Source organism: Rhamphochromis longiceps, linkage group LG1 (assembly GCF_057381845.1).
Source record: "Rhamphochromis longiceps isolate RC_006_pf linkage group LG1, R_longiceps_female_GT1.1, whole genome shotgun sequence".
Taxonomy (NCBI): domain Eukaryota; kingdom Metazoa; phylum Chordata; class Actinopteri; order Cichliformes; family Cichlidae; genus Rhamphochromis; species Rhamphochromis longiceps.
In genome coordinates this window covers 34,847,059-34,860,693 of record NC_140557.1, presented here as the reverse complement: position 1 = coordinate 34,860,693, position 13,635 = coordinate 34,847,059, and the positions used below count along the sequence as shown (strand labels likewise).

General features: G+C 41.0%; 1 protein-coding gene across 1 annotated transcript in view; it reads left to right on the top strand.

Annotated features, from left to right (window-relative positions):
- The window catches only part of prmt3 (protein arginine methyltransferase 3), a 62,633-nt gene extending 53,426 nt beyond the window's left edge, over positions 1-9,207 (top strand). The window contains exon 16 of the mRNA XM_085407787.1: positions 8,984-9,207. Within this exon, the coding sequence (XP_085263913.1) occupies positions 8,984-9,093 (110 nt within the window). The 3' untranslated portion in view covers positions 9,094-9,207. The remainder of the gene's footprint in view (positions 1-8,983) is intronic.
- The last annotated feature ends 4,428 nt before the right edge of the window (positions 9,208-13,635 follow it).

The window sequence follows — 13,635 nt, the reverse complement described above, 5'->3', positions numbered from 1 at the left end:
TGTTAGAAAACAAAAAGGAAAAACAAAGTCAGATCACCTTATTAAAAAGTCTTTTCATCTCAGAAATGGTTGAAGAATTTGAAGGTTCCAGCATGTTTTCCTTTTCAGACATGGTGCTGATTCTCAAACTCAACCAGCCAGTTCTTTTCTCTTTATTGTAAAAGAAACGATTATTGCTGCTAGTGTTGCATTCAAAAATGGTATTCCCGTCACAGTATATCAGTTTATATACAGTGGTGTGAAAAAGTATTTGCCCCTTCCTAATTTCCTGTTTTTTTTTTTTTGTTTTTTTTTGTATGTTTGTCACACTAAATACCAGACAAAGATAACACAAGTAAACACAAAATGCAGTTTCTAAATGAAGGTGTGTTATAATATAAACTAAGTGTGGTATATCACATCTTGGGACAGCTGAGTTTAATTTCTCTAGCCACACCCACACCTGATTACTGCCACACCTGTTCTTAATCAAGAAATCGCTTAAGTAGGACCTGCCTGACAAAGTGAAGTAGACCAAAAGATCCTCAAAAGCCCGACAACATACCAAGGAAATTCAGGAAAAAATGAACAACAAAATAAATGAGATATCTTAGCTTGGAAAAGGTTATAAAGCTGTTTCTAAAGCCGTGGGACTCCAGCCTACCACATTGAGAGCCATTATCCACAAATGGCAAAAACATGGAACTTTACCGGGGTGGCTGGCCAGCCAAAATTCACCCAAGAGCACAGCAACAATTCACCCAAGGGGTCATAAAATATCCCAGAAAACATCCAGAGAACTGCAGGCCTCACTTAAGGTTAAGGTCAGTGTTCATGTCTCTACCATAAGAAAGAGACTGGGCAAAAGTGGCCTGCATGGCAGAGTACCAAGACAAAACCACTGCTGAGCAAAAGGAATGTAATGGCTTGTCTCAGTTTTGCCAAAAAACATGTTCATGATCCCCAAGACTCCCCAATATTCTGTCAACTGACAAGACAAAAGTTTAATTTTTTGGAAGGTGTGTGTCCCATTACATCTGACGTAAAAGTATCACAGCATTCCAGAAAAGGAACATCATACCAACAGAAAATATGGTGGTCATATAATGGTTTGGGGCTGTTTCGCTGCCTCAGGATGTTGAAGACTTGCTGTGGTAAATGGAACTGTGAATTTTGCTGTCACCAAAACATCCTTAAGGAAAATATTTGGCCATCTGTTTGTGACCTCAAGCGGATTTGAGTTCTGCAACAGGAAAATGATCTAAAACACACCAGCAAGTCCACCTCTGACTAGGCCACTCCAAAGTCTTCATTTGTTTTTCTTAAACCATCAAAATCCTGATCTAAATCCGATTGAGATGCTGCGGCACGACCTTAAGAAAGGTGGTTCATGCTCGAAAACCTTCCACCGTGGCTGAATTACAACAATTCTGCAAACATGAGTGGGCCAAAATTCCTCCACAGCCATGTAAAAGGTTCATTGTCAGTTATCGCAAACGCTTGTTTGCAGTTGTTGCTGCGAAGGTTGGCCCAAACAGTTATTAGGTTTATGGGGGAAATCGCCTTTTCACACAGGGCCGTGTAGGTTTGGATTTTTTCCCCTTTAATAATAAACACTTTCATTTGGAAAAAACATTTTGTGTTTACTTGTGTTATCTTTGTCTAGTATTTAAATTTGTTTGACAATATGAAACATTTAGATGTGAAAAACATAAAGGGAAATCAGGAGGGGGGTAAACACTTTTTCACACCACTGTAATACATAATGTCTGGATGATTTCACATTTATTACTGCTGTAAACTCTTTCTCTCTATGTTATCATAATGGGAATCATGGATATGTCTGCTGAAGTGGGAATGGATGAGCTTTGAGACTGGCTGTCCACTCAGTGGCCAGATATCAGACTTAGTCTGCTGTAATAAATGACCTGTGTGGGGACAGAGCCGCTTGATGTCCAGCTACTCCTAGCCGTGCTCAGCCTGCGAGGCCAGCACCCAGGGTGATAAGAATGTCAAAACTTCTGATGCTGCACAGACGCTATCACGGGCTTTGCATTATCCTAGGGAAGATAAATGCATCAGAGAGAGAGCAGAGAAGAATAGTATGCTAAAACAGAACAGAACTAGGAAGCTGCACAGTGATACCAAGAAGCATTATGCACCAGATTTTTTCACATAATAGTGCATGACATGGTCATGTGAAAAAGAATAGTGTGAAAAACACAAAGTTCAACCCACGATTTAGTAGTCTGTGGAACCTTTAGCAGTAATAATTTTAAGTTTTACTTTTCTGTTTAATTTTGTCAGTCTAATACATTGTTGAGCAATGCTGACCACACTTTTTTTTTACAGTGTTTTCTCATTTCATTGATGTTTGTTGTCATTAATTTATGTACAGCTCTCTTACAGACCTACTACAGCATTTCAATTATGTTACAGTTAGCATTTTGACTGGGCCACCTTGATTTTGTTTTTTCCTTCTTCAGCCAGAGATTTGTTGCTATGCTAAAGATCATAGTCCTGTTGCAGCAAGGCTGTAGCTCTCAGACAGATGGCCTGACATTAGACTGAAAAATATCTTAATCAGGGGGAGTTCATGGTAGGTGCAATCACTCCATGTTAACCAGATCCTGTGGCTACAAAACAAGCCCAAATCATCACCCCTCCTCTATCGTGCTTAACAGTTTGTATGAAATGTTTGTGGTGATATGCTCTGCTCTTTTTTTAGAGAGAAGAGATTTTGTCCTGTAGTATGCACTGCAAGGCATATAACACCGCAGATCATTTTTACCATCTGAAGCAGTGCCATCCTTTAGAGCATGCACAATGCTAGACTTTACTGTCCCATCCCTCTCCTTATGCCAAAAAATGAAGAGCGACAGCGATAATATGAATGCATCAGCCTATTTTTTGGTAAAAGACATGTTGGTAATAAGAATAGTCAAAAATTAGGTCTAAGGTCCATCTCAGGTGAAATCTCAGGGCACAAAGTGAAATTCATCAGAAATGGTCCACCAGAGAGTGACCTCAGACTAGCAATATGATCATGAACAGGAGATCATTTAAATCAGGTCAAGTTTTTTTTTTGAGGCAGAATTCTGTTTATTTCAAGTTCAAAGATTTAAGGAGCACCAAAACTGTTCTATGGGCTTATGACAAAACAGGGCTTCATTATTATTAGTAGTAGTAGTAGTAGTAGTATTATTATTATTTGTGTGCATTTTTGTAGATTTCTAGATTTCAGGAAACTAAAGAGCCGATTTCCTTTAAATATGCGGTGTACATTAATGCTTATTATCATGTGTTATCATGTTTTCGGGACCTCCAATAAACAACTATCCTGTACACAACCGGTGAACACCAAAAATGTAAAAAACCTCATGTGCCAATGGCCAGTCTGTTCACAGACTGGCCATTGGCAGTCTGAGCATATTAATGTCAGAAAATCAAACAGTAACATCTACAAGCTGACAGTTATAGTTTTTGCTAATTTGGGTTAAAAAAATTACAATTTAAAACGAAACAGCAGATTTGAATATAAGTCTGGAAGGCAGCTGGCTGGTGGTGTGTCTAGGTATACTCCTCTTTTGCATGTGCTGCCATCAGCTTCTGGCTCTGGTAATCCTTCATAGGATGTTACCTTTCCTGTAGAAACTTCTGAGCTCTGGTTATTTTTGGAGTGTAATGGATATGACTACCTCTAGAGGCCACTAGACCTCAGTTTGTAGACTTAAACTTGTTCATTCCTCCCACCTCTACACATGTTCTGTCTCACTCTGGTCTTCTTTGATCAGTGCCTATTTTACCTAGTCCTGCATTATCTAGAAGGCATAATGTCATGTTGCACCATTAAACACACAGACACAGATGTGTTTGTAGCCTGAGCTTTTTCAGCCTAGAAGATTCTGCCTCAAATTGGACAGATTAAGTCCATAAAGATCCATCAGTTTGTGCATGCGTCTCAAGCTTGAACCGAGCAGTGCAAGCAGAAAAAGTTAAATGGAAGAATAAAATGAAGGGAGAAGCAGGTTATTGATGTGCTTCCTCTACCCCAGCACCCTAACGGTCTCCAGCCTCCTCCAGGGGCTGTAAACCAGAAATGGAGTTTTTAACAGCATTCACCGGCTGCCTGCTAGGCTCCCATGGTGTACTTTTACAACACCCATATACACACATTCTTCTTTACACACTGAAATGCACAATTGTTTTTGCATAGTTCTGTACTAAACTTCTCCTTAGCTGTAAGAGAAAACTTTCTAAAGTCACCTTGAAGATGATAAAAGTCTCTGTTATACACACACACACACACACACACACACACACACACACACACACACACAATGGCCTCTCCTCTCGGGTTATGACTGAGAAGCACTTTTAGCTCTGATTGGCCGAAGTAAGGGCTGAGCATAAACAGCCAGTGGTTGTGTTTCATATTGGCTCAGGCTGTGGTGATTTATCGTGGCGGGACCAAATCTTATTTGATGTGTTTGTACGAGGTGCAGCAGTAATTAACTCTAAGGCCGCACTTCTGTGGGAGGCCCTTGCTCAAGAGAGAGTAGGCACGCAGCAGCCTGGAACAAAACATCGCTGCAAATCCTCCCGACTGGCAGCGTAATAAATTAAACAGAAAATCATTTGTCATGCTCTGGTGTGTTTGTGTAGCTCTAGTATTGAAGAGGAGGGTCTGTTTTTCACAGTTTTACCTGCTTAATGTTCACTGGAGAAAGGTCACATTTTCTTCTTTGCCTTTTTTTTTGTTTCGGTCCAAGAAAGTACCTTGAGCTGAAGCAGTGCCCTGGTTACGTGCTCAGAGCTAGTCAGAGCAGCTAAAACATGGGCGTGCATCATCATCCAGGCTTTCATTGGTCAGTCAGGTAGTCTTTATTCCTGCCCCCATTTTCATGACTCACCTCGTGTGTCCTGAGTGGAACCGTAGCTCTTCCAAATATCCTCACCCCTCCCTCCCTGCCTCACCTCTCCAGGCACAGTTTAAACACCTCTTTACCTCCTCAACCCTCCCCCTCTATCCTGTTTGAACTCTGAGGGTCCTTGAGCTGTCGAGCAGCAGTGGCCGAGCTAAGCTTAAAGTTCTTCAGGGTTGTAATTCAACACATGGATCAGTTGTGAGTGCAGACCGGTGCTCGGGATATACAATCCATCATCTCTGCACCTCTGCCTCTTCGCTGTGCGCTGAACGAGACCTGAGAAGCAGAAAAGGATTAGATGAAAGCAGATTGGAGCATAAGGGAGTATGCCAGAGAATTGTGAGTGAAATGTAGCTATGAGCATCACATCAGTGTCAGGTGAAGTCAGCTGCTGTGGCTTGCCCTTTTGTATAAAAATATACATCAGGATGACAGAAGGATCCCCAGAAGCTTTAAGAGTGAACATGTGCTTGAAATGAACTATTTTTAGCTCTGTTGTGTTGCTAAATTAACTGTGCGCGCGTCCCCCTTTATACTCTCTGCGACTTTCCCTCCTCTCCTTGTATTCCCTTTCTTTACACTTTTAGAAAAAGATTTTTAGAGGGAGATGGTGGTACTAGTTCTACAGGAGACTACAGGAGTGCTAAGTGAAATGTGAATGACAACAGTTTAAATGAATCACATATAACTCTGGTGTAATTTCATGGAGAAACGCTGCACTGGGCTGACATGGGCGCTTTCTGTGGGCCTGGTGGTGCTTAATGATACTGGCACGGTGATGTATGACATCGCAGTGAAAGCCCGACACCGTTCCCCGACTCATTTCCACACATGGTTAACTCTTTCTCCAAGGTTCTGAACGGCCAGTTTACTGAAAGCACGAGGCCCTCTTCCACTGGGAGTTTGCACTGACTGATTACAGCAGAGCTGCTTGCATACACCATGACTGAAAAGACACTCTGTCATGGGTTGTTTGTATGCTGCAATACACAGCTGACATTAGACGGACAGCTTAGAGAGCATAAGTCTTTGGTCACAAGACATTTTTATTTTCCTTTCAGTGCTGTTTTAACAAAAGGTTACCAAAGGTCAAGCAATTATTTCTTTGGCCTTTATCAACCTCTTATCAAGTGAAGTTTGACTGCAGCCTCCCAAAACCACCACACTCCATCACAAGACTACCAGTAAGGCAAAACCCAGTCCTCTAGAAACTTATGGCTTAGGTATATTCAGTTCCTAAAAAACAAGGATAAGGAAAGAGAGTTTGTTTCATAGCTATCATTGACTGATTTCTAATGGTTTTCTTTATCAGCTTTAGATTGTGGAAATTGTCTCATTTTATAAGTCAAATGCACAGAGACCAGACTTCAGCCTTTGTAGAGACACAGGAAAAGACAAACTAGGCATGTGTGTCAGTGACCTTTTCCTTCACGGTTGGGTAGTTTTGCTTCTATATTGTTGACCGATGACCAAGTTTATTAAGTTGGGGGTGGAGTCGGGGGCAGAATGGTGTCTTTCAGTTTATTACTATGGGATGTATCTTGTTTTCAGGTTTGCAACATTTCTGTGTATTGTCTTTTGTAGAAATCTTTTGGTAAAGTTTTATTAGTTATAAAAAAACAAACTGGATGATTGGCATGAAAAAAGAACATTACAAAAGTTATTAACCAGTGTAGTAATTCAATTTTATTTTATTTTTATACCACCAAATCTAAATAACGGTTGCCTCAAGGCGCTTGATATTGTAAGGTAAAGAACCTACAATAATACAAAGAAGACAGAGAAAACCCGAGCAATCATATGTGACCCGCTATGAGTAAGTGCTACAGGCAACGGTGAGAAGGAAAAACTCCCTTTTAACAGGAAGAAATCTCCAGCAGATCCAGGCTCAGGGAGGAGCGGCCATCTGCTGCGACCGGTTGGGAGTGAGGGAAGGAAGATGTGCTATGGAAGAGAGCCAGAGATTAATAATAAATGATTAACTAACTAGTACAACTTTATTTCCTAAAAAGGTTGCGATGCTGTGTAAACCCTTTTTTTTTCTGCCATTCACAAATTAGAAACAGATCAAGGACAACAAAAGACTGGACAAGCTGCTGAAAAATACCTGTTGGAACATCTGAAAATTAATTTGGTTATTTGTTGATGATTTTTGGGTCCTTAAAGGAGCAGCTTTAATAAAACAATTGGTGCCTAGCTCAGCTACCATAGGGTGAGATGCGGGGTAAACCCTGGAGAGGCCACCAACCTGGCGCAGGGCTAACACAGAGAGACACTCACACCTATGGGCAATTTTAATATATAAACATATGCTATCAACGCACAGTTAAAAAGAGAGCATTTCCAGTAGGATCAGTGTGCACTATTGCACATGGCATGGGTAACTTTACCATCTGTGAGTGCTGGTGTGTTAATGCTGAATGATATATGCAGGTCTTGGAACAGCATCACTCCCTTCAAGTGACTGCTTTGCTTATTTTAGTAAGACAGCACCAAACAATATTCTCCTCTAAGATTTCTTGTCATGTGTACTTTTGGTTTGGTTACTTGTTTTTAAATACTCTTTCTGAAAGTGATTCAGTAATAAGGTTGTAATAAACTAGAAAGTTTTCACCACTGTTCTCTCCCAACATAGCAGTGGCCCCCACTTTCCACACCCAAATATGGAATATTCTTATGTTCCATTACAATTTGTCACACAGTGGTTTTTGTTTTTGTAAAAGCCCCCACAGAGAAACGCCACGGCTGTTTGCCCTCCTTGTAGTGAAGTGACAGCCCCAGAGCACAGCACCAGCAGCAGATTCTGTGACAGCACCGTTGGCATGGAAACGAGTAAGACATGACAGCAGCGATGGCGGACAGTTTGCTGGAGAAAGCTCCACTGTCAGCATTTTCTCTCGTCGTCCTCCTCTAACCTCCAGCTATGTGGAGCGCGCAGCATGCGGAGAGGAGGCAGGCCGGGGATGGAGAGCGTGAGAGGATGCTTGTTTGCCATTTGGGTAAACATTCATTTACCTCCAGCAGTCAAACGTGAAGTTAATCAGAGTGATTATGCGTCATAATCAGCAGCGCCTTCTCACAGCCTCACCGATCACTCGTGCATCGCACTGTAGACGCGCTGCCTCCTTGCTGCCATCTGGGGATCGCGACACATCTGCATTCATACACGCACGCTCACAGACAATCTTGCTTATTAACATACATTAAACCACATTGCCTTTACACACATCATCATTTCTGTAAGCGACAGTGCGTTCAACTCATACTGCAAAGGCCTGAGCTCAGCAGCACTGTAGTGCTGCAAGGCATCAGGAAGACTTGTTTTTATGAGCAGTTACTCATTTCTGGTTTACTATGGACACACGGATTGATTTCAGTCTAATTGTTTTCTGTCTTTTGATTTATTCATTCATTTATTTATTTTTTATCAGTGCATGATATGTCCAGTTTTATTTCCCTGAAATTTCTATAAGGTGAATAAAAACAAAATCCACACACATCAGTAGTGCACTTGAGCAAATATGACATATGTAGCTGCATGTATACTTTATAGCATTTTGGTGTTTTGGTGTTTCTTTGTTGTTTGCTAACACTATAGAATGTAGAAAATACTGAAACACTGTCCCTCTTTTACAAAAAATGCTCTTTTTTTTCCTCTCAGTTTTGGTTCAGTGCTTTGGGACTTCCTGCCTTTGTTAGTAATCCTACCTGACTAGAATATATTAAGACAAACTGATGGTAAAAATCTTGTCTTTCTTTAAACTCTGAGTTTCATTTGCAGATTTTTACGTGGTTTTTGGCTGTAACTGTTTATATTTGATTTCTTTTAATTCATATTACTTCAAAACTGATGATTTACTGTAATGTGTCTTATTAACAGCCTTTATATTTTGAGCAAAGTTCTACTTCTTGTGGAAAGTTATCCCTCAGGGGTAGATTTCAGCTCACAGATGAGTTAATGATGACGCATCCCTTCAAAGAGAAAGAGGGAGAGACCCTCCAGTTAAATGTAATGTGACTTCAGTATAAAAAGGTGTACTGTACTCATATTTCGCTGTCTTTGATATTTTCTTTAGGGGAAGAGCTTCAGGGAAAGATCACTGTGCGCAAAAACAAGAAGGATCCACGCTCACTGTGGGTTACCTTTGAACTCCGAGACAGGAAGCAGACTTATAGCCTCCAATAAGGACAACCATCACATGGTCCTTGCCACGAGTAGTTCGAAAGAATTAATACCTTAAGTGTTTTAAATGTTGGTATTGTTCTTGGCTTTTGAAATAAAACATACTGTAATATGAGATTTCCTCCTTGTCAGTGTCTTTTTGTGCACATTCAGTGTAACTACACAAAAATGCACATTCAGCGTGACTGTGTTTATTTTTACACATACTGCCAAATGCATGCTGTTGAAATAGTAACTGCAAATGGTTAACAAAGGATCAAGGCTTCTTTGCTCTTTGTGCACTTAATTGTTTTATTTATTTAATTTTACCTTGATAAAATTGATATTTTCCCATTAGAGTAAAAAATGTTCATTTTCCACCTTTAATGTCCATCTTTTTTTTTTTTTTTTTTTTTTTTTTTTTCCCCTCACAGTTATAGCTTCAAGTCTGTCATACTGAAACAGGAGCCATCACACCAGCCACAGGTTCTGTGGACATTTAGCGCAGGTTTATCTGGGTTAGGTTTATGCCTGAATTTACTCTTCTCTCGGTTAGGATGAGTGTCACTGTCCCTGCTGCCAAGAATCAAGCCCGTAGCATCATATTACCACCAGGAACCATGTTTTACAGATAGCTATAGACACTTTTTGAGTTCATCACTGCATCAGACCTGTTGCCACAGATTTCCATTCCAGTTTTGGTGTAATTTGGTATACTTCAGCCTTTTCCCCTCCCTTTCTTAATGATGGCTTCTTGATGGCCATCCTTCCACTGAGACCATTTCTGATGAAGTTTTGGCCGCTTTGGCCTGAACATACCATTTAAAATTTGTTCTTTACTAAGTTGTCTGTTATTTGCGAACACAGCATTGGTTCATGCCTTAAGTTATCTTTGTCAATAAGTCAATAAAACGAATTACAAGTCTGAAGCCCAGAAATCAAGATGTAAAGAAAAAATGAGTGACTCAAAGTTGCTTGAGTTCTACCCAAAAGAGTTTTTAAGATTTATCTTATAATATAATTAGAATCTTTTTTTCCTGGGGTAATCTTGGGTAATCACTGTGCTTGTGGAAACCATCACAGTCATCTTGTAGTTCTACGGTGTTCCATAGACATCATGACTCAGTGTGCACAAGCAGTGTGAATGTTTGCTGCCTTTAAAATACATCCAGACTTTTATGTGTCACAGAGGGTCTCAAATCAAATTCAGTCAATGTTAATCAAGAAGCACAAAGTGGAGCACCAAAGGCAGAGCATATTTTTATAAAGAAAAGATTTCCATTGGGGATCATTAAGTAGAGGATATCAGCTGGCCAAACTCTTGTCTAAACCATTTAAAGTCAGTTCAGCAATCAGAGAGGCTGGATATTTTTCTGAAGCCACTATACATGCAACCTTGATGTCTGAAGATTGTTTAACAGTTAAAGACAGCGTCAGGTGCAACCTTAAGTCTTTCTCTTCAAATCCGCAATTTTACTAATTTCACTAATTCTTCAAATCATCACTCACATGCATCTCTGCCTCATCCAAAGGAGGCTGCTCTTTGTTACAGATTGTGTGCGCTTGCCAGGTATCCCTCCTTATTGTCCTACTTTGAGCTGTGTGATACCTCAGCAGGGGCATCATCCATCTTCCGTGAGTTTACTGGGACAATGCAAAAATGAATTTAAGCTTTAAAAAGGCTGACTGAAGCCTCTTTACATACTCCACAGAGCAGGTCTGCTTACAATTACCCCCCCCCCCCCCCCCCCCCCGAGAAAGAGGAGTCATCTGTGAGGGGAGCAGCGGACTCTGGGCCTGGCTCCCTGTCTTAATGATGATTTGACGGTCACATTTCTACCGCTTCCCTGTCGTCTCTGGCATTCTATTCCTACAGTGTGCTGTACAAGGTGACATCAAACAGGGCGAATGCTTTTTTTGTGTACATGTTTTATTTTTTCTTGCAAAGTTGGATTCGTGGGATTTTGGTTGCGTGGAGTCAGCTCTTTAACTACGCTCCATTCAGTAGTGTCATTTTTGGCTGGACTGCGAGGGACCTGCATCTAGAGACTTTTACGGAAATCGTTCAGCATCATTCCCACATTTTCTGCGGTGTTGTTTCATAATAAACAAGCACTGATGTGTCCTTTGATAAAACTGACGAAAAAAAGAATTCACAAAGCTGGCACCGCCGTGATTAAAAGCCTTAAAAGAGCCTAATAACGCGCCTTTGTTCACAATTGATTATGTTTATTGTCTCACAGCCTGTGCCATTCGTTTTCTCCACATTATTCTGTAAAAAATGACGCTCATTCTGAGAGGTAATCAATTTTGTAAATCTATTGCACTTAAACGCTCATTTACAAAGCAACATATTTATGACACATTCATTGCTTTGGGTTGGATCACTGTGTCTGAAATAATAATGAAAACGAACGTCAAACAGAAGGAGAAAACAATCCTGAAGCTCAAAGAATTTTCTTTACTTACAACGAAATAGCTCCTTAAATGAAACGAACCCAATTTATTTATAAACACCTTGGGGTCTTTGTCACTGGACGAACTTGAACTGCAGTGTGTGAAGGCTCTGTCAGGGCCGACTGATGAGGATGCTGATAATGGGAGTCGTGCGCCTCGGCATGACCCCCCCCCCCCCCCCCCCCCCCCAGCTAACCCCCCTCCGCTGAATCACGGCTTCCCAGGCGTTAGAATTGGTGCGGCTTCTTATCGCTCAGGCGACAGGGGGAGTGATCAATTAATTACAAGAGCTCACATAATTAACGAGCACGAGGAGACACTCGGCGAGAGGCAGTTCACATCCTCCGTTAGGATGCAGTCCGCTCAAAGTAATGAAAAAACACACACATATATATGTGTGTGTGTGTGTATATATATATATATATATATATATATATATATATATATATATATATATATATATATATATGCTGACACAGTAGAATTTAAACAGTTGCAGGATGTGACGCATCTAATGCGCACTTTCTTCACTTTGGTGCGCGTGTGCAAGTAGTGTAAACCACGCTGTTTCTAAAGAAAATACAACAAACCGGGGTCTTTTTGGCAGTGGGCGTGTATGTGCGCGCGCGTGTGTATGTGTGTCAGTCCGCGCGCACAGCGGTCTCTGGAAGAGGAGCAGAAATCAATTACAATTATTCTCTGTTGACAGTATAATTAAACTCAAGGCTGTGGCTAATACAGCCGCTCCAGACTCTTATCTGGAACGGACGGAGATTTACAAGCGCAAGCAGCCCGGCGTGCATAGCAAGCGAAAGGCCCCGAGTGAGACCCTCGCGTGTCCTGCTGGTACCACACCGATCACAGCGGGCGAGCAGAAACTGCCCCAAACTTCCCCAGCTGTCCAAAATACATAAATAAATTAATAACTTAAAAAGAAAAAGAATCAGGGCATTAAACGGACATTTAATGTACTAGTTTATTACAGCGGTTCAGATGACGTTTTTAAAAGCGCTCCGAGTGCTTAGAGAAGAAAAACGCCATAACGACCAGTTCACAGTATAGCAAGTTAGTTTAAAACATAAATTATTATTTTCGTTTATTTATTTTATTGTTTTTAGAGGCTCTTTGAGATTTATATCGCATGTTAGTGAACGCTACCTGGTTAAACAACGTACTTGACTGGCAGCGACGCACTAATTATTTTTCCGTTCACTGGGATTGACCTGACTTGACTTCACTCTTGTGAGCAAACTTATGTCCACGTTGCCGGAAAGGATCAAGAGGAGCCAGTTTGGCTTGTTTCCGACACAGTTTACCACCCGTCCCGTGGCCTTTGTTTTCATTTAAGCTCATAATTAACGCTCCATTCTTAAATCATCAGTTCACCAGTGGGGTTTTAGTTTGGGGGGTAAAACACAACTCACGGGACACGTGTACAGCGAGATTCGGAGAATACGCAATGCAGTGTTTTAGACTGTACAGTATGCCCCCCTCCGCCTCTTTGGGGTGTCACTGCTTCCAGTGCAGGCTCCAGTGGTTGGCTCCGGCTCCCCTTAAAACACGTGACTTTAACTTAAAAAAAAAAACAGAAATCTTCTTGCGTAAGACTTTAACAAATGAGTAGCTTTGTCAAGACCTCGCCCACTTTTTTTTCTCTGTATTTGATCAGTTTCCTATTGGTGACGCACGAAGGAACGTATAGAGCCCAGAGCTTTGTGCGTAAAACCCGCCAAGTGGAAAAACTATTTATAGTTCAGGCCATTTTTAGCACATGGTGTATTCCACCCATACAACTTCTGAAAATGTGTGTGTGTGTGTCTAATTGTAATTGTTGAATGTGAATTTATGAGAATAACTATAAAGAACTCCCTCATCTTTGATTGTCAGCTTAAGGCACAGTCTTAGTTTCTTTTCTGTAAAATAAAGTATTTGATGTTGCTACGCTAATTGGAACTACTGGCTTATCCTGGCTCAGCACAATGCAAACATTACTTAGGCCTCGGTGCGCTCCAGTCTATTCAAATTCCCCCCAATAATTACCCAAAACTGGAAATCTTTATCCAGACAAGCCACGTGAGATCAAGTGGGACGCTCCCCTGCATGCGTGTA